At 45.8% G+C, this 20,724-nt stretch overlaps 1 protein-coding gene across 3 annotated transcripts; it reads left to right on the top strand.

Annotated features, from left to right (window-relative positions):
- The first annotated feature begins 5,407 nt into the window (after positions 1 to 5,407).
- Positions 5,408 to 20,303, top strand: tmprss7 (transmembrane serine protease 7). 3 transcript variants are annotated; one of them, XM_069189964.1, is made up of 18 exons: positions 5,408 to 5,984; positions 6,773 to 6,992; positions 7,798 to 7,928; positions 9,263 to 9,330; positions 9,844 to 10,037; positions 11,007 to 11,042; positions 11,371 to 11,599; positions 12,097 to 12,221; positions 12,328 to 12,440; positions 12,682 to 12,788; positions 14,273 to 14,409; positions 15,002 to 15,109; positions 15,611 to 15,718; positions 16,020 to 16,136; positions 17,293 to 17,464; positions 17,908 to 18,176; positions 18,577 to 18,713; positions 19,720 to 20,303. In XM_069189964.1, exons 1-18 carry the CDS (start codon positions 5,931 to 5,933, stop codon positions 19,879 to 19,881), a joined length of 2,487 nt encoding a protein of 828 aa, XP_069046065.1. In that variant the 5' UTR covers positions 5,408 to 5,930; the 3' UTR covers positions 19,882 to 20,303. The 3 variants fall into 3 exon arrangements, with proteins under 3 accessions (XP_069046065.1, XP_069046064.1, XP_069046066.1); XM_069189963.1 differs by having other exon boundaries at positions 15,611 to 15,736; XM_069189965.1 differs by lacking the exons at positions 5,408 to 5,984; positions 6,773 to 6,992; positions 7,798 to 7,928; positions 9,263 to 9,330 and having other exon boundaries at positions 9,353 to 10,037; positions 15,611 to 15,736.
- Positions 20,304 to 20,724: the final 421 nt, after the last annotated feature.

Raw genomic sequence — 20,724 nt, 5'->3', positions numbered from 1 at the left:
TCAGTAGGAGGAGATGGAGAGAAATGTCGGGTGTGAGGGCTAAGAATTCCTTTTATGATTTAAAAAATGTTACGTGTTGTTTAATTTTTACTTGATTTTTTTTTATAATTTTGTTGGAGATACAGTACCACTGTGTACTGCGGCTTTCTAAATTGTCTTGGGAAAAGCCCAGTTGATACGGAAAGCCGTGGAAGACAGGCGAATTCAGCCCGGATATGGGTCTAAAACAACCTGGTGACTATTATTTCACTCCTCCGCACTGCTGTACCTTACGGTCCTGCCTTATAACCGAACGCAGGCAGGATGATTTGTTGCGCTGGTTCTGTCATCGGACCGCAATATAATTAAGCAATTCGCTTCAGGGCCAATCAAAGCCTTAAATCACTTCCCGTTCCGCGATCTGACAGAGAGCTCAGACAAATAACTGTATGGGATGCAAAACGCGAGTGAAAATAATCTAAATTCCGCCTCTAGGTCGGCTGGGAAAAGTTTATTTCGGAAACTGTAGAGATTATCGTAGAGTGCTTTCCTATGCAAAAAGAAAAAAGAAACTTGAACTCTGAAAACTGGAGAAATTCCAAACAAAGAATTGTAGCTGTCCTTCTTGTTCTCTCTGGTTCTGGGATTCGCGCCACCCAGAGAGAAACGCTTCATTAATCCAGTCGGGACATTTCAGAAGCTTGGAGATGGTTTCTAAAACCTCCGGTAAAAAGGTCACTGGGGATTAAGGCTACTTTCCATTAAAGAAATGTTTTTGTTTATGGTGTCAATAAAATTATAAAAGCCCGGGTTATCGATGGGCATAACTGAATCTGATAAGGGTGCATGAATTAGCATTTATCAAACAGCACATCTATCAACGTTTCCCCCATTAAGCTGTCTCTTGAAGTGAACCACCGTTTTCATGCAAGCAGTAAATTGATCCTCCGGGCATACGAATGTCAGCGGGGAGTATTTCCGTCAGCCGTTTTTACAGCATGTAGTTCGTTCAAATCCTGGCAGCCGCGTCTCTCCTGTTCCACTACCATCTTCAAATAAGATAAACAACGACTGTTTTACTCAGCAGCATCCGAAAAGACAAATGTGTCGGAGCACCGCATCCCACTAGCTAACGTTACAAGTTGACAGGAACCCAGGACATATCCCCCCCAAAAAAACAACAACAAAACAAGCAGACGAACAAGCATGAAAGTGATCAAAGAAAACCACGTTAACACAGAAGCGAGATGGCCTCTGTGGTTTGATTAAACGGGTTTTTAATAATAAGAGACCGAAGCGTAAATGATCACGACAGAAATGACCTTTCATTGCCAAAAGACTATTACATGGAGGGAGACAGCCGCAGAAGCAGCACCTAAGATTCTCCTGTGTGAATTACAGCATCATCAGCAGACGAAAAGGTCAACGGCGACACAAGTCGGCATGCAAGCGACACACGCGAATGCACCCAGGGTCCACGCGTGGACACGCACTTTCAACACGCCCGCACTGGTTTCTGGGCCCGTGATCGCTCTCGCGCCGATCGAGATCCGATTGTCACGTGACAGAGGCATCCCGAGAGCAGAGAGCGCAGCCCTGAAGCCCACGCGTCAGAGTCACGTCAAAGCAGACTTCCTCATGAAAAGCCGAGGGAGAAACAGCTCCGTGAAGTTGCCCCCTCCCCATTCGTTAGTGCTACGTTTGTGCCGGTTTGTGCTGTTGAAAGTAGCGTTTGTGCTGCTTTCGTTTCCGAAATATATAGCCTTGTTTTTTCGGGGTCGCGACTCAGCCCCCCTACAATGTCGTAGGGAAACCAAACCGGTCTCATTTCGTTAGTGCTGCGTTTGTGCCGGTTCGTGCCGTTGAAAGTAATTTCCCAGCTGCTTCCCACCTTCCCAGAGCCTGTATCGGGCTTCCCAGGGCACGCGTTTGCTTGTACAATACTAATTTCGTGGGTTTCATACAAGTTTAAAAGCATCATGAAGGATCAAAAAAGATCTTCAGAACTTAATATTTTAATACCTTCGCAGTTTTTATTCTCATGGCGCCTCGCTCGATATTACCCTTCGGGCGATTCATTTATTTATATTCAATATTTAAAGACAAGGTAAAAACTCCGTGAAGTTGCCCCCCTACAGACAACACAAACGATTAAACCCACCTCATTCATTAGTGCTACGTTTGTGCCGGTTTGTGTTGTTGAAAGTAGCGTTTGTGCTGCTTTCGTTTCCGAGATATAGCGCCTTGTTTTTCCAGTGATCATGTGACCATGCACGATGACTTTGACCTCCAGTGACCCCGTCTGCCGAGTTCAAGTGCTCTGTTACAGTTCAGCTCGTACCCTTAACATTGTAAAGACAATCAATATCCATAAACATATGAGCCTCCTTAGATGTGAATAATACTAAGACATGAGGCATGCCAACAAGTTAGCCATCTATGACATAAACCTGTGGTTGTAATGTATGTAAAATCACCGTGATTGTAAAATCTGCGGTTTTTATTTTCTAAAGCACGGTTTCCTTTCTTTCCCTACCTGACACGCTGTTGGCAAATGCGTAACTGTGGGATACCATCGCTACAAGGCCTCCGCAGCATCATGATAGAGACCCCATGTATAAGGCGTGTATATCGTGGCAGTATCGCGACTGGCACCTTGCCTTCATGCCACCCTGGCACCGCTGTCGCACCAAAGGTCTCATATCAGGACATGATATACCCAGGTAGGATGTGTCGCAACATATGAACTCCATGTTGCGACATGGGGGCGGGGCATTTTTGTCGGCGTATTTCATATCGCGATATACGGGCTTCATGTCGCGACATGGAGGCTGGGTATTTTGTCGGGGGTATTTCATATCGCGATTTACGGGCTTCATGTCGCGACATGGGGGCGGGGCATTTTGTCGGGGTATTTCATATCGCGATATGCGGGCTTCATGTCGCGACATGGGGGCGGGGCATTTTTGCCGGGGGATGTCATATCGCGATATGCGCGCTTCATGTTGCGACATAGGTGCGGGGGTCTTCTGTCATATCGCGATATGTGGACTCCGTGTCACAACATGGGGGCGGGGGCGTTTTGTCGCGGTATGTCATATTGCGATTTGTGGACAGTGATGGGCCAGTCGCAATTGGTATCGCGATGTGATCGTGATGCGCGCACTCCTATCGTGACGTTCTATCGGAGTCGTGAACGCCCTCTGGATGCCATGACATTCTTTGTCTACTATTCAGTTTTGACCTCAGTGCGACTTCTCTTAGATTGATCAGTAATAGGAAACCAATGGATGTGTTACTGTATATCCAGCGTGCTCATACAGCACACATGGTTAACCGGGGCTACAGTATTTGGACATGTTCTCGGAACTTCCGCTGTGGCGCTGTACCCAATCAGAGTGTCGATTTTCACTCTTCACCCAATCGCGGCCCGAGCTGCTCGGGGGGTTTAGCCAATCACGGGTCTGAGAGCTGTTCAAGCCGGCAGCGCCAGGTGGATCGGCTTGGTTACTGTCAATGAGAAGATGTTTTTAAAATGCTTTACTTATTTGCAAAATAACTACATCGGCTTTTTTACACGTCTTTATTGATTCACAATGATCCCGTACTCCTCGAAATAAATACATTTTTCATTTGCGATATAACTGTCTCCGCTGCTTTCTGTAATGAATACATGGTATTTGAACACTTTTAATCGTATTTTTGAGGTAGGGGAAACACCTTCTGCTTTGTACGTAAAAAATGAATAGAAATGTAAAGTGTATGATCAGTTTATTATTATTATCGTGCTTTCAATTTAGTTTTTTATTGTTAAATGATATCGATCTAGAAATGTGATATTTTTTGCGAGTTTAACACCACCGACACTGTTACATAGAGATTCATTAACATGGCCGATGATAGTGTTGCCTAAGAAATTAGCAAGAATAACGCTTCTTCTAGTTATAATTTTCAAATAGTTTTTTTTTCCCTTAAAAATATGGGAAGAACGTCACCCAAGCTCCTGGCTTTACCTAGATCAGTGGCGGCCCTGCAGTCGTGAAATACACTGAGATCTACGCGAACCTTTCCAAGAGGATGTTGCGTTGACCAGAGATGTTCCTTGGTTTGGTACAAAGTGAATTTGTGCAGCAAATCAATTCTTACAGGTTATCCTCAGCCCGGAGGCGCAGTGGTTACCATTGCGGACAATTCCGGACCTGGGGTGCTATCTGCGTGGAGTTTGTATCGTCTCCCCGTGTTAGCGTGGGTTTCCTCCCACAGTCTGAACACAGGCGGGTAGGTTAGTTGGCTTCTGGGAAAACTGGCGCTGGTGTGAGTGTGTGTGTGTCTGTGTACTGTGTGTGTGTGTCTGCCCTGCTTTGCGTGCGCCCCATTTTTTGCCGAAGTCAGCTAGCGCCTCCCCGCGACCCTGGTTTGGAAGAAGCGGTTAGAAATCGGATGGTTGGATCTCACATTCCTTTAATCTCCTGAGCTGCAGTGTGCGACCTTGGTCGATAGAGGGCGCGCAAGCGACGATTGGGAATGTGCGACTGTAAGGAAATACCGAATACATAGACCGGGAATTATAGAAATGCGACACATTTTTCCGGTTTTTGAGCAGTAAAATGCCGTCCGCTAGTGGCGCTCTCATTTTATACACATTTTTGTAAAAAAAAAAAAACAACTTTTTCTTTAATGCCGTGTCGAAAAGCTTATTACTAAGAGAATGCGTGTGGAAGATTTAAGTGACGAGAATACTCCCACATTAAAGCAAATTAAGATTTTTAAAGATCATTAAAACAGCAAAACGCAACACTAGACGAGTTAGTTTATTTAAACATTTGGGAGGATTGGAAAACGTTGCTATTATTTCTTTGTTTGATGTTTTATTTCAGAATTGATTCGACACTACGCTAATATACGATTTCAGCGTGACCTCTCGGCGCGGTTCTACGTCGAACTGCTTCCAATAAAGCTTAGAGGCGGTTCGGCACGTTTTTCAAGATCAAGACCAAGTCCGGCTGCAATTTAAATACAGAATGATACTTCTCAAAAGGGCACGGCATGAAAGTCGAAATACCACAGATGCTCATGATCAGATACCGCCTCCCAGTGTCGTGGTGATATTCCTCGTACGTAAGGAGTTCCTTTTTCGAAATGATACCTGATGACAGATACAATACAAATTCGCTTTCTCCCTTGTAACCACAAACTCAATATAAACAGTTATTTTACGCAATGGGACGTTTAGTCACAACAGCGGGTTTTTTTTAAGGAAATATTGATTAAATAATATTATCCGATGAACTTTGTCTCCCGTTTCAAAATTCCTGGGAACGGAAATGTCGCTATAAATGAATTTATGGCTTCGCGTTAGTTTAGAGGCTGAACACCCCTAAACTTCAAATGCCGAACACGGCAGCTGAAGACGAATCATCTTCAAACGCCGACTGAAACAACGATAAAAAATGTAAGACTGATGAATGGGATTTAGTGTACGATGTAGTAAATTTAGTGTACGATGCACAGGGGGCAACCTGCCTCTCTGCTAAACCCTGCCTTCACATAATCCCCCAAAAGGTCAATACTGGAGCAGCTCTCCAAAAAATCGCAGTTGCCACGAAGAAAACAAACAAACCCCACCAAGAGATCTGTGTAGTCTGGCCGAACCTTTTACTCCGGCGTGGCCGCGGATCCACGACCACAGTCCTGCCCGCGGACTCATCTCCCTCTGGAAGAAGATACAGTTACAAGTGGTTCCTGCCTGTCACAACCTGATACTTTCCGTGTTCGAGCCGGACCGCCAGTCCTTTTCAGAACGGCGCAGGGAGGCCGGTGAGAGGAAGCTTCTTTTTTTTTTTTGCGGGATGGTGTTCTCTGTGATCTCTCCACCTTGTTCGGTTTCCACGCAGGAAGATCCCGCGTCCTCAGAGACTCTGTGCTGAAGCTCCCGCCAAGGCGGCCTCAGGATGGCGACGGAAAGTGGACACATCGGCCGGTCAAGCGCAGGAGACAATCTCAGTGTAAGTGCGGCACCGTGCAGGCCAGTCCGACCGCGCCCCAGGCCCAGCAACAGCACGAACCTGGCGAAGTTAAAGTTCTTCTTCGTTTTCCTTTAATGCAAAAAAGGTTGAAACCAGTTTCGTGCTAATAGCGTTTAATTCTTCGGGTGATTGTACATGTTGCGATACCCCCAGTGATTACTGTAGATCAGGGTAAAAGTGCCCTGTTGTGCTTTTAAATAGTTATAAAAATGGTTTTGATTTTTTTTATATTGTCATAACGTAATTGACGTATTAACCTTAACAGCAATTAAGACTCAGATTGTGATCTTAATATCGTATTTATTTTTATTTATGTCACATTTAGTTATGGGAAATTCAGGCAATTTAGACGAGCGGTTTACAGTTTTAAAGTTCTGTTTTAGGATATTTTTTATGTTACTTGGGGTCCCCCGATGTAAATGGCATTTTGTAATCTGGGCTCTATGCTGTAAAAGCAATCGCTCGGCAACGGGTGTGTCCTGTGTCGCTGTCTATATGGATTCCTTGCTGTGGCTCCTGCTCGTGTCATGGTTTGGGGAGAAAAGTATCAGGAATATCTGGTTACATCATACTGGAGGTGCTGGGCTATAGAAGCGGGGTGGAATGACACCACAATTAATTATTGAGAAAGTTCTCTGTAACGCAATACGCATTGACGGTAAGACGGGCGCTTGACGTAGCGGGGTGTTCGCTGGCCGGTCCGCCCCGCCTCACAAGCGTGCTGGCCCGCCGGGCCCCTTTTACGACCCTGCGTTTGGGCGCTATAGATCACCGACGTGTCTGTGGAAGTGGCGACCGTGGACGCCCGGCTGTCACGCAGGAGACACCGCCGGGGACACGGCAAAGGCAAGCGGAAGTCCAAATCGAAGAGGAAGAGGGCGCGGAAGAAGAGGGCTCTGTGGAACCTGCAGGCTTTGGCTGTGCTGCTCAGCCTGGTGGTGTTTGTCGTCGTGGCCGTCACCTGGACGCTGCTGTGGCTGTTCATCTGTAAGTGGGTGTGGATTTGCATGTGTCTATAATAATAATAATAGTTATTATTATTGCTTACACTTATATAGCGCTTTTCTGGACACTCTCAAAGCGCTTTACAGGCAATGGGGATCCCCTCCACCACCGCCAGTGTGCGGCCCCACCTGGATGATGCACCAGTCCGCTCCCCACACACCAGCTCTCAGTGGGGAGGAGAGCAGAGTGATGGAGCCAGTTCAGAGATATGCTGCTGTCCCGCGGCGACGCGTCTCTGCGTGCTGCTAAGCGGAGCGGCCGAGAGGCCACCCCCGGCACGCCACGCCACGAAATGAGACTCTCACTGGCCTCAGTGCTGAACTCCACCATACAGTGTGTGACACGGCTGCATCGTTTCGCGCTTCGGCCGTCACACTGTTGGCATGAAACGTCACACAAATGACAGTCGCGCTTCAAGTGCCAGTAAGCAATATTACACGGGGCTCATATTTGCACAAGTTGATCCATGGTTTTATTTTGTTACATTGTTACAGTTCTGTAGAACTTGAGCGACACTAAAAATGTACAACAAAAAACCTCACACGTGAATATTTTGAGGGGGATAAAGGATTTCAGCTTATTGTTCCCCCTCAAACACAGCTCCTGTTAGTGTTTCCGCTACCTACTGTAACCTCTGCTGCTAATCGAATTGAAACAGCAGCACGAAAAGACTGAAAAAGATTCTAAAAAAGTTCAGACAATCATCGCATCAGCTGAGCACTTCAGACGAAAACGAAGGCATAGCAGACCCCTCCACCGCCGTCCCTGATCTGTGCTTGTGTTGCAGTTCGCAGAGAGAGCAACAGTGGGGTGTATTTTGCCGGGATGTTCCGAGTGGCCGACATTGAATTTATCCCAGAGTACAGACACACGGATTCGACCGAGTTCATTTCCATGGCTAACACGATTGAACATGTGGTAAGCTACAGAACGCTCTGTTTTGGGGAGAAAGGACATTTTCTTGTGAGCGAGTGGGTTCGGTGTGTGCTACCTTGACTGAGATCGTTACCTTATTACTTGTTTGTTTTTTCCCTCATGCTGTTTCTACTACCGCGAATCCACGATTACTTGAATAACAATAATAATCATAATAGCACCATTGGCAATAATAGAAGCGACAGTATTAAATGATCCCAATAATAGTATAATTTATACTACAAAACTGTCTTTCCAAAACCCTGTTCATACAGAAAGTTGGAACTGAAATACCAACCAACTGAAAACGCAAGACCATTTTCCTTACTGCATCAATTATATTGTCTCAGTGGCAGTTTTATGCAGATTTCTGAAGCCTCACAATTCTCCATAAATTAAAAATAAAAATCAACTGTTACTTGTGCGCCCTCCGGTGTACACATTTGACATTGCAGCCTGAAGTCAGTCCAGGTTTTGAACATCATTTACAGTACACAATTCATATTATTTAAGGAACAAGTAATAGGTTTATTCCATGCTGAAAAAAAGAAGAAAGAGAACACAACGTTTCGGCCGTGGAGCCTTCTTCAGGTGTGAAGAAGGCTCCACGGCCGAAACGTTGTGTTCTCTTTCTTATTTTTTTCAGCATGGAATAAACCTATTACTTGTTCCTTTGCAGCCTACGCATGCTGACGCAGCTACCCACCTGTCATATTATTTAAACTCAGTGATAGATAAATCATTGAAAATTTCACATGTAGATGAAAATATTGTAGCTATTTAATTTTATTTACAAATACATATGTTTGCCTGTAAAAAGCAGTGAAGAGGTAGGCTATGATTTGAGAAATGGCAGGAATGCAAGTTTGCTCCGAATTGTTCACAAATTGAAATAAATTATCTTATGTTTCAGAATAAGTTCAAAATAATTTTATTCTTTAAAACAGTTAAAAAGAAATGTTTTCTAAACACTTTTACCTGAATTCTAATTAAATTAATTAAATCATATAATTCAAATTAATTGATTAATTATCAATCATTAATGTCATTTAATGCCCTAAGAAATTATTTTGAGGAATTTGAAGCATCTGTTCAGGTCAACAAACCCAACAGATAGCTGTTTGAAAAACGGAACCAGCTGGGAAAATGTAATTATCCTGTTTTGGGATGAACAGTATAAACCCAGGTTTTACTCTTGATTAAACGGAGACCAGTTTCTTTCCTTTCTGGACCTGTCAGAGCTGTAGAGCTCTCTGAGAAATGTACAGCTGCTTGAAGATATCAGGTCAGTTTTATTGAAAACACTAATACAGTTTTTCATCTTTTTTTTGGGATAGGTGAATAGTGTGTACAAAACATCAACAGTGTCCAAACTGTACCGACAGTCTCTCATATCAGACCTCAGGTAATGGACTCTTCAGCTGCAGTGAAAGAAATGTTATTCGTGATTAAACATTCGCACCCAATAAGAGTGATGAGGAGGGCTGTTAATTACCCCTTAAGCCAAGGATCTCTCTTCCAGATGACTCTTGAAATGAGCCAGTAAATCAGCGTCTTTGAAGTGTGTCAGTCAATAAACAGTTACCCCCTTCAAAGAAGTACGGTATATATTTCTCCACAGGCGTTGGGGACCTGTTAGATGGTTGAATCCCCAGAACCGTTTGGTAAAGTTTCACTATGAAGTGCGACAGTTAAAGAGCCGATCTGCGTTCGTACTGGGGGGCGTTTTGAATGTCGTCACCATCCGAACGCAGAATAAACGCAGAATAAACCGCGGGCCGGTCTGGGAACAGAGGATCCAGGTTTCGGGAAACGGCTGGCAGTCAAGCGGACGAGGGGCGGGGTCTCGCTGGCAGAGCGACGGTGCTGGGGAGCCCCCGCCGCGGTGTTAATCCGAGGTGTGTGCGCTGCTCCCCAGCCACAACAATAAGGGCGGTGTCCTGGTGCACTTCTGGATGGTGTTCGTGGTGCCCGGCGTGAAGAGCAGCGCGGTGTGTGAGGAGTGCGTGGGCGCCATTCTCAGGGACTCCGTGCACACCAGTCTGGTCAACCGCACGTCCGTGGGCTTCCTGTCCGGCCTGCCTGTGGACATCGACTCCATCGTGGTCAACAGTAAGGGCAAAGCCGGCGTTCTGAGCAATGAGGGCGGCAAAGTTAACAGGTCTTCTTGCTCTGCATTTATGACAAACCGTCCTGCTTCATCCATTATATAAACTGCCGTATTTCAGAACCGATGTTTTATATACGTATGTCTTTAACTCCCGAATATGAGGATAGTTAAAAACGCTCTGCCTCTCTCGCTACTAATTGTAGCTAATCCCAGACTCATCCTCCCAGTTCTTGAAAGAAGCCAGGACATCAGCTTTGATGGACTGGCTGAGCAGCTTGTTTCATACTCGCAGCCTTCTGCACGAAGAAGTGCCTGCTGTTCGCAGTTTCTAATGTCTGTAGTTTCGATCTGTGTCTTTAGGTTTGTTTTCCACTTTTTGTTCTGAAAACGTCTGCTGGATTGATCTCTGTCAATGCCTGTAACATCTGTGTCAGGTCCCTGCATAGTCCTCTCTATTGAAGAAGTTCAGTTCCTTTAGCCTGGCAGTGCAGGGCATTCCTTTAAGCCTCTGAATGTGCTGATTCCAGAGCAGCAATACAGTATTTTACTGGTGCATTATACAGTTTTAATATAACATCTCTAGACTTTATACTAGAAATCCTAACATACTGTTTGCCTTTCTTGTTTTAAAGATGGAGATGACTTGTCTACATAAACATTAAAAAATCTTATTAGTAACCTCTTCAGGCTTGATGATTAATATTTGTAATTTATGTTTTTTTTCTACCTGCATGCAACACCTTGCACATATCTGCATTAAATATCATCCGCTGTGTTTTTGCCCAATCCTATATTTGCTCTATGTACTTTTGAATTTCATGCATGAACTTGATTAGTCTGCTAACTAAGAGTCCAGATCATATAGAGTAGCAGTACCTAATACTGATCCCTGTGGTACACCACTAATACTTTTGATTGAGAATCTTAACCTCTGCATTGCTTTATTTCTGTTCTTAATCACTGGGCTGCAGCTGCCTTGAGGTCAGATTACACTGCCATCGAGACAGGTGAGGCAGGGGGTACTGTTTGTGTGGGGCTGGTGTGCAACTTTCAAACCTCTGAATAAACCAATTTACTTGTGTGAGTGTAAGCTGCCTAAAATGTGACACATTTCACTTCGGATAGATGCTGTTTTACGTGAGCAAAATACTAATGCTTGACAGTACACAAAGGACAATCTACTAGTTTTTTAGACCGAGCCATTGAATAACTGAAAGGGGGCATTGTTCTAAGTGATATACATGAATAAATAGCCATAAAGTTCATTTGGAAAGTTAAACATGTTCTCAATCTTGTACTCTGGCCCACAACGTGGTATTGCATGTTTCCTTCCAGACTCGAAGTGTATAGATGACTTGTACGCAAGCCAGCCTGGTGTGAAGATCTCCCTAAGTGTCTCCTCTTTCTGGGGAAGGTCCAGCTGTCACATGAAGCTCACGGCCGTGCTGGGCTCCCTCATTCGGCTGACCGTCCACTCCTTTCAGATCGAGGCCAGCGACTGCGTCACGGACTCGCTCACTGTATACGACTCCCTCGTGCCCATCAGGAGCAAAGCCTTGTATAAGTACGCCCACAGCCGCATCAATAATCACTACAGGGAGGGCAGGCAAATAAGTGTTGTTATGTCTGTGGTCTCCAGCTGATTCAAGCACAACAGTTTATGTCCAATAATCTCATCATTGTTGAAGATTGAGCGCTTTTAGAAATCGCTGTATCTGTTATTTCCTTAAACTTTATATTTTCATTCACATGAACAAATATGACATTATTAATCCTAACAAATGTATACTTGCCATTTAGCTCCTGTTCTGCCGTGCACAGCCGCACAGCTGTACGTGGGTAAAGGCTCTTGGGAAGTCTTTGATCCTGAAAAAACAGCCAATACTCGGAGCTCAGTGTGTAGTATTCAAGGCTTCTAGTTCTTTCATATTCTACAGTAGTGTGACTTACAACAGTGAGATTTGGACTGAGAGGAGAGACGTACATAGTTCTGGCTGAGAGGGGTGGCACTGTGAGAGTGCTTGTTAAATTGTTTCTTGTCCCCGTCACATGGTTTTCCAGGTTTTGTCAGCCTCCGAATGCGGCCATCTCCCTGGTTTCCACTGGGAATGTGATGCTCCTGGCTTTCAGGCTGGGGCAAGGAAGCAAGAGTTTCCGCGGACACTATGAGGCCATTTCTGAGGAAAGTACGTTGCCGGTGCCATCTCTCTCTAAGCTCTGCTGGAAAGAGGGGCGATTCTGTATGGGTGTGTTTGAATAGCAGGCCTCAGGCTGTCTTTGTTCCTCCTCCAGGGTGCAGCAGCGCAGACGACGTACAGGACTTGGCTGGCTCTCGGGGCAAAATCACAAGCCCTTACTATCCCAGCCTCTTTCCTCCAGAGTGTAGCTGCACCTGGGCGTTTCAGGTATCAAGGCTTTATGGAGCAGTTTGTTTGCTAAATATACAGCTGCATTTCTCGGTGAAAACCCATTATCTGGGTCAAGATGATAAGGTTTTGTAAACACGCACAAAGATTTTCATATCTTGAAGGCTCCGAGTTGTTATTCTTTTCCCCTCTCTTTCATAACTTTAAAATGTTTGTCCTGGCGCTTGAGCACAAGGATTTAACAAATATACTATCAAGCCACTTGTTCTCCTCAACACAGGCTCCGATCCAGGGGCTCGGCATCGCGCTGAGGTTTGAGAACTACCTGTTGAAGGAGAAGGATTTAAAAGGCTGTGAGCACGGCTGGTGGAAAATTAATGAAATAATGTGAGTGTTTTTATCAGATTATACTTAATACATTGTTATCAGTTGCTTTAGAGCACACTCATTCAGTGTAAATGCACACTCTGCTTGTGCTTCACAGTAATGAAGGAGAAATGTGTCTGTAACTGGAGCATATAAATTAGAACCTTGAAATGACGTTTGAGAGGATAAAACGTTGTGAAGTAAGAAACCGAAAATGTCTGAGAATGTGGCACATTTGCTTTGCAGGGTAATATGCATATGTGTCTGATCTGTCCATTCTTTAATCGGTGAGCTCACCTGGTGTTTGTCCTCTGGAAATGAGAGACAAGACATCGGTGTCCGGTGTGTGCTGGCTTGAACAGTTATCAGCTCTGAGCCAGGACAGAATCCGGATCTTTATTGTTATGTGACAGTGTAACAGACAGATTACCATCTCTGGTACTCTGGATGACACAGATCTAATGAAAAGCCTCGTTAAAGATGAAACCCCTTAAACGTTTTACACAGTGCCTTATTGGACACCCTTTACTTCTGTTTCTCTTTTCCTAAGGGGAGGATGGGTGCTATTTACATTTTTAGACTTGAAATGCATGCCCTTTATAAAGCCGATTCTTTTGCAGAAACAGGTCAGAATTAAAATTGGAATTCTCAGTATTTCCAGTTTAGCGTGTGCAGGGTGTTTTCTGTTCACATTTAATAATTTGGAAACTGGAAAACCACTCTAAAGGGTTGATTTACTTTAACCTCATGTGGAGTGGAGGGAGAGGTACAGTAAGTGTGTGAACATGTGTGTTCTGTGCTTCCAAATTTATATATTGAACAAAGAACATTTTTTAAAGAATCATGTGTTTCCCGTTCTCCCCTGGTAAGATGAATCCAACTATAACCACATTCCACAGTAGACAAGCAGTGATAGTCCGTGGCAGTCAGCCAAGCCAAAGGGTTATTCAAACAATTACCTTGGCCCTCCAGCTTCTCAGTAATACTTTTGTCACTGAGAATGTCCGCTTCTTGATAAAAATGTGTGAGACATGGTAATAAAGCCGGATCAGAAGAGATAAGAAGACTGACCGATCTACATTTCCAGGTATATACAAGTCTTTCATTTGACCATGACATTCCAGGCCACCACAATGAAGTATTCACATGCCCAGGTGATGTGGACGGATTCTCTCCAGGTTAGCGTAATGGATCCCTTCTCCCTTGTCAGAGATAAGGGAGATTAGCCTGGTGCCCTTCGAGATGCGCCGCGAGAGTGACTGACAGATCGACGGTCTGTGTGGAGGCCCACAAGTCTGTCAGCACTTTTCCATCATCTGCCTCTCGTGAAGTGGGGGCGCTGAAAGAGGCGAGACCCCACTGCTGCTCGGCTGGAGAAAACCGTAAACCTTTTTTCTGAGCACAGGACGAGTGCAGAACGTCAAAAAAAACCCAAAGTAGCTTATGCGTTTCTGCTTATGACCGTGCCCCTGGCTTATTTCTGACACGTTTCCCTGCTTCTTTAGATACTGCGGGAGCTATATCGATCACCCGACTGTGTTCCGCGCCGCCAACCCGAGGACGGAAATCGAGTTCCGCTGCAGCTCAAAGTTTTCAGACCCTCCTTTCACAGCTGAATACAGCAGCTATAACATCAGCCAGCGTAAGAACACGCCCTAGGAAAAAAAAACAAAACGTAAAACATAAAGTCCTTACTGTGGCATTGTGGTGCAGTGTTCAGCGTTGCTGTGTGTGTTCTCCATGTTTACTTGGATCTCCTCCAGGTGGTTCAGTTTCCTCCCCCAGTCCAGAGACATGCTGGTGGGTTAGTGGCCTTCTGGGAAGATTGGAAGTGCGTGTGTGCGTGTGTGCGTGTGTGCGTGTGTGCGTGTGTGCGTGTGTGTGCCCTGTGATGGACCGATGTCCTTCCCAGGGTGAATCCTGCCTTGGGCCCATTGCTTGCTGGGATAGGCTCTGGCTCCCCCATACCCCTGCTTTGGAAGAAGCGGTTTGAAAATAGGGGGGAGACAGATGTGTACCCCCAATGCAAGAATTGTTTAAGGACTTCAAGATCTCAAAGAATTTTGACAGTTGGGTTTTGTAATCAAGCCGGCTGTATCTTTGCGCGGTCCTTGGATAATTCATCCCCAAATCCCGCGTCTGTAACAAACGCGCCGCAAGTAACTTGCGTTTTTCACGGCCTCTGTTGTAGCACACATTGACAGCTGTGCCCCCTGTGTTTGCCCACCCCCCAGCCTGCCCCAGAGGGTACTTCCTGTGCTCCAGCGGCCTGTGTGTGGAGAGCTGGCGCCGCTGTGACGGCCTGGACGACTGCTTCGACGAGAGCGACGAGCTCTTCTGCCGTGCGTACCACCGCGGAGACTCTGTCTCATCCCCTAAAACTGTGTCAGACCCCCCAAAAACCCCGCAGAAGGACCAAAACTGCTGGTTTAGAAAGCCGTTATGCTTTTTTTTCCCCTTTGTGTCCGAGTGCCCTATGGAGAAGAGTGCAGTTTGTGTTTTGCGAAAGTTTCTCAATGTTTCAAAGCAAAATCCATCGAGTAACGAGAGAGAGCAATCTTCCACCCTTCAGTGATAACCCCACTCCCTAACACACGTAGGAACCGCCTGCCAAGGGACCCCCCCCAAGTTAAGGGGGGGTCACATTACCAAACAATACCAGCTGGCCCGTGGCTGCGTTTCAGAACCGCGGGGGGGAGGGGAAAAATCACTTGATCTGCAGTTTTAGTTAGCGGGAGCTGCTAACAGATGGGTTTTTCTTTCTGGACCCTGTCCCTGAAAAAGGCATGACATGTCAACGGCCAGGAATCCTGGCGTTTCTAACGACAGTCGGTCTCTTTCAGCTAATCCGCCCAAAGACTGCGATGGCGCCGCCCAGCGCCACCCTTCCTTCGCCTGCAATGGCGTGAGGGACTGCGAGGATGGAGCGGATGAGGCGAACTGCACTCAGGGTAATCAGGAGTTTAAAGGTATTCCTGTATGCAGTGGCTCATCAGCTCTAACTGAATGGGATCGTTCTCTTTTTGTGTCGCCAACCCTTCCTACAGCGGCCAGGACAGTACACTTCACCGCAGTTTTTCTTTTTCCCCACATTACAATAGCTGTGATATTGCAGTAGCTCCCGCCATTCCCGTGCTGTTCCAAACCGATTTCTCCTCCTTGCATTGAAGTAAAACCCCGTGCAGGACCGGGGCGGTTATCGTGCCATTTTCTGCAGCGCACGACAATCGCCCCGGTTCTGAACTGTTGCAGAAGTCCCGTGCAGTGACGTCACCTACAAGTGCGGCAGCGGCGCGTGCATCCGCAAGAGGAACGCGAACTGTGACGGAATCCCGGACTGCGCGGACGGAAGTGACGAAAGATTTTGCGGTGAGCGCGTACGAGTTTAGCAGCCTCAGATTGACGCACCATCTAGCGGAGATAGAAAAACAGGCGCGGGGTCTTTTTTTTTATAATTCCAAAGGGCTTGCCAAACGGTAAAACTACATGTCAGTTCTGCCCTTTTGGGGAGCTTCGGGTAATTGATTAAAAAAATGTACCAAATTACTGTAAATAACACCATCGAAAGTGCCGACACTCCTGAGCCAAGACAGCACGAATCCTGCCTCCTGTCCTGGAATGTGCAAGACACAGGAGTCTACAGTTGCTGGCTTTGTTGTTTTTCTGATCTTGGATTGATTGACATCAAACACACCGACTTAATTGGGGTCCTTGCTTACAGTAATTTTCTGCAATTTTGCCTTATGGACATTCATGTTCACAGAGAGTTTTCACATAGGCCTATGCAGCTGTGATCGCTGAAGCTAAAATGATTATTAATTGCCTACCGTGGAGTATCCAGTGTGTTATGAATTGAGCTTATTATTACCCAACAGAAGTTGCCGGACCTCTTGTCTGTGTGTGACTCAGCCCTTCTGGGACTGAGCTGGGTCCATGGGCACCTGGGTCTCTCAAAACTGACATGTGAAACACTGAAAAGTGGCCATTCAAATGTTAGAATGCATGATCATTTATTAGAAAATAATACCCGGCGAGAATGAGTTCATTTTGAATTCGTTTAATAATAATGCCATCCAGTACTTTTAAAGTTAGTTGATTGTCACAAATGGATAGATCTCAGAACAAACAAACTGGGTTTCATCATTCACCAGTGGTCTCCTATAGTTGCCACTGTGTCCAGTGGAGCTCCTGTACTGAGTGTCCAGTGAGGCCAGTGGAGCTCCTATGGTGTCCAGTAAGACCAGTGGATCTCCTATAGTTGCCACTGTGTCCAGTGGAGCTCCTGTACTGAGTGTCCAGTGAGGCCAGTTGAGCTCCTATAGTGTCCAGTAAGACCAGTGGAGCTCCTATAGGGGGCAGTGTGTCCAGTAAGACCAGTGGAGCTCCTGTAGTGTCCAGTGTGGCCAGCAGCGCCCCTGGACTGAGTGCCCAGATGGCCAGTGGAGCTCTGTGGCAGCCACGTTCCAGTGCAGCAGCTGTAGCTGTGGGTTGTGGGGGCTGTGCTGAATGTGCCGTCTCCTCGCAGCCTGTGGAAGCCCAACCCTGGTGAGGGGCCGCGTGGTGGGGGGCTCCAATGCCCAGGAGGGCGAGTGGCCCTGGCAGGCCAGCATGCACTTTTCTGGCAGCTTCTACTGTGGCGCCTCCATCATCGCGTGGGACTGGCTCCTCTCTGCAGCACATTGTTTCAGCAGAGACAGGTACCTTTGGGTGGCAACAGCAGTAGGAGCTCAGGTGGAGGCTGTTTGCAGTAATCTTAATCATTGTACTGTAATCACTAAAAACACAATGCACTGAAAAGATATCGTAAGGAGTAGTCTCACTGATGGTAGATTTTATTTTTTTTAACAAATTTCTGCTTTCTGCCTTACAGATAACATAATAGGTCAGTGCCTCCAAATGAAAAAGGGTTATTCTTCCTGATGCAGCAATGATTGAAAAGATGACCTTAGTTTTGGTTTTACTGCATTGTATCTTAAGCAGTTGCACTTCCCAGACACATTCATGTCTGCGCATGTGGCTCTAGTGTATTGAACAGCTGTCACAAGTAACACAGCCACACTGTATTTATTGTACTAGCTAACACCTCGGAGGTGGTACAGAAGATATGTGCAAAGCCAGCTTTACAGTCTCTGTTGGGCAGGTTGTCTGACCCCCGGTATTGGACAGCTCACCTTGGGATGCGCACTCAGGGCAGTGCCAAATTTGTGGCCGAGATCCGGAGAATCGTGGTGCACGAGTACTACAACGCTCGCAATTTTGACTACGACATCGCCCTCCTGCAGCTGAAGAGCACCTGGCCCGTGTCTCTGGCGTCTCACATTCAGCCCATCTGCCTGCCCTCCTCCTCCCAGGCTGTGGTTGCTGGGCAGGCCTGCTGGGTGACTGGATGGGGCAGCAAATCGGAAGGAGGTGGGAAAAGAGATCAGAACTGTGGGTGGATGGTACTCGGCTTTTTCAATCCGGGTTGTTGATTTTGTGTCAGCAAGTCTTGTCCCTTGTGCCTCAGAGAGGTAGGACTGCCTACACATCACAGTTCAGCTGTTTTTAGATGCATGATTCCTGGAATTTTCTCAGATCAGTGGATTGATGGGCAAAGCCATTCTAAAAGTTCATAGAGCCATTTGTGTTTGAAGTAACAACTGAATATTGCCTTTTGGATGTGCACCAAAGGTTTAAACCACCTTCAGGAAATCATGCTTCGTTAAAAGCTCTATTTAATGACACAGTTCTTTCTGACTTCTGACTTACTCTTTCTGATTGACACACAACAACTTGTATCACTCGTATGTTTTGTTTCTGTTTTGAACAGACAGAGACTTGCCCTCCATCCTCCAGAAAGCGGAGGTTGAAATTATTAGCCAAAGTACTTGCAAGCAGAGATTTGGCCTTGTGTCGCCACGCATGCTGTGTGCTGGAGCGATGTCTGGGGAGAGGGATGCCTGTCGAGTGAGTCTGCGAACCCCCTGGACAAAATGCAGTGTCTTCAGTGAAAGAAGTAAAACGACTAAGTTACAGAGAGTGTGAATCATCTTTTTTTCGGTCCAGTTCAGAGCAGGGAGATTTTTGTCTTTTAAATCAGAATGTCCATTCCCTGTTCAGGAAAGACAGGGGTCAACAGAAAATCACTTTCAGAAATATATTTCATTAAAACAATTCACAAGTGCAGAAGTGCAACTGTTTTAGCAGCTCACAGTGCAGTCCTCAGAGAGTAGTGTATGAACAATTCTTAATCACTAAGTGCTACTCAAGGCTAACAGACTATATGTGATTGGCGCGGTCTTGTGCCCTCGCCGCTCCACCCCACCGATTCGTCCCGCAACACCTGGGGCGCGAACCCGGGTCTCCAGCATAAGGCAACAGGGACCCAGCTGAGTGAGCTAAAGGAGACCTCCCCCAGCCCAGGTGGCTGAGGTCCCTGCTACGCGCAGGGAGGGCGGTGACGTCACCGTGCCCGAACTAGCTCCGCTACATATACTGTACATGTAGTGATCTAATAACTGACAGGCAAGGCTAGTGTGTTTGGACTCGCTTTCCAGGATGAGTTAGTATTCGAACCTGGTGATTTAGGACAATAAACCTGCCTCATTTAGACCACATGGGTGAGAATTTTTGTAAAAGCCTGAATTTTCATAGAAGCCTGTATTGATTCACCTTGCTACCTATAAGCTACCCTTATGCTTACCTCAATGACTTTTCCGTCAAAATGAGATCTGCAGGTCTGTCAGTGCTCATCTACAGTCATCAGCACTGGGAGTCAAACTCTTGCCCTTCCAGATGGTTGTTGATCTTCCATTAATTGCTTGGATGATATGGCCAGTCTGTGGGTTGTACAGAAGACCAGTACTGACCAGTGAGGCCACAGTTGTGGCACTGTTTCTCTCACCCACCTGTCCTCTGTCCTGAGTCTAACCGCTGCCAGGTCTGGGCTGACCCTGCTGTGGTCTGTCCGTAGGGCGACTCGGGGGGCCCCCTGTCATGCCGGGAGCCGAGGGGCGGCCACTGGTTTCTCACCGGGATCGTGAGCTGGGGAGCTGGCTGTGGGAGACCCGGATTTCCCGGCGTCTACACTAGAGTGTCCAAATTCGCTTCCTGGATCAACCGTCACACCCTCTGAAGCACATCTGCTGAGGCTGCACATTTATTTATCTATACATCGAACTTTAATTTCTGTGTATTTGGAAATGACAGGGTTCAGTTGTTTTTTGTGAAGTAAAAGCAATGCACTGTAATTAACAGTGATTCTGAATAGGTTTAAATTGTTAGGGCAATTAGTACTGTATTAGGCCTGGAAAAATAAACTATACCTCTGAATGTGCAAATAGCACACAAGGTGCCTTTGTTGGAATATTGCACACAGTGTTTGCATTTTGCCTAATGAAAGCATTCACAATTCTGCATTTGTCCTATGCACAGTATACAGAGCTGAAGCATATATGGCTAATAACTAATGACATCCAGTGTCTTTCCATCTTCTTAAAAAGCCCCAGGGGTAATAAATAATGTAAAATTTACCACTTTTAAATAAAAATGTGTTTATCCAGAATGCACTGGGTCAGTTATTCTTTTTATGGGTCAGAGAATACATATTGCTGTTACGCATGTTTATAGTTTTATAAAGTTTTCAAAATTTAACAGAGCAGGGAAAGACAAACAACAGATAATGAAGCATATTAAATGTGTCAGGAGATGTTTCGCTTTAAGTGAAAAGATGAGAGGTTGAATACGTTAATAAATAGTAGTTTTGCTTTTAAAAGTGGGTTTTACGTTAGTTGTTGCAGTGGGCTTTGTAAGGATAGCTACGAATCATAAAGTAATGTGGGAGGACACCTGCTCCTAACAAGTTTCTTCATTGGGTCAAAGGTGGTTCAGGTAATAAGTGGGAAAGGTTATAGTAGTTTAAAATATGTCTCTGCAGCCCTGCAATATGTATTTTATGTTTCCTTGGTGAAAGAAGTGT

This window comes from Lepisosteus oculatus, chromosome 5, assembly GCF_040954835.1.
Source record: "Lepisosteus oculatus isolate fLepOcu1 chromosome 5, fLepOcu1.hap2, whole genome shotgun sequence".
Classification (NCBI taxonomy): Eukaryota; Metazoa; Chordata; class Actinopteri; order Semionotiformes; family Lepisosteidae; genus Lepisosteus; species Lepisosteus oculatus.
This window is presented reverse-complemented; position numbering and strand designations above follow the sequence as displayed.

Excerpts from the sequence above, each read along its gene's own strand:
- tmprss7 (XM_069189963.1), top strand. The coding sequence starts at position 5,931 with ATGGCGACGGAAAGTGGACACATCGGCCGGTCAAGCGCAGGAGACAAT. Across the intron at positions 12,789-14,272 it reads TGGAAAATTAATGAAATAAT|ATACTGCGGGAGCTATATCG; the intron begins GTGAGTGTTTTT and ends CTGCTTCTTTAG. Across the intron at positions 15,737-16,019 it reads GGGTAATCAGGAGTTTAAAG|AAGTCCCGTGCAGTGACGTC; the intron begins GTATTCCTGTAT and ends GAACTGTTGCAG.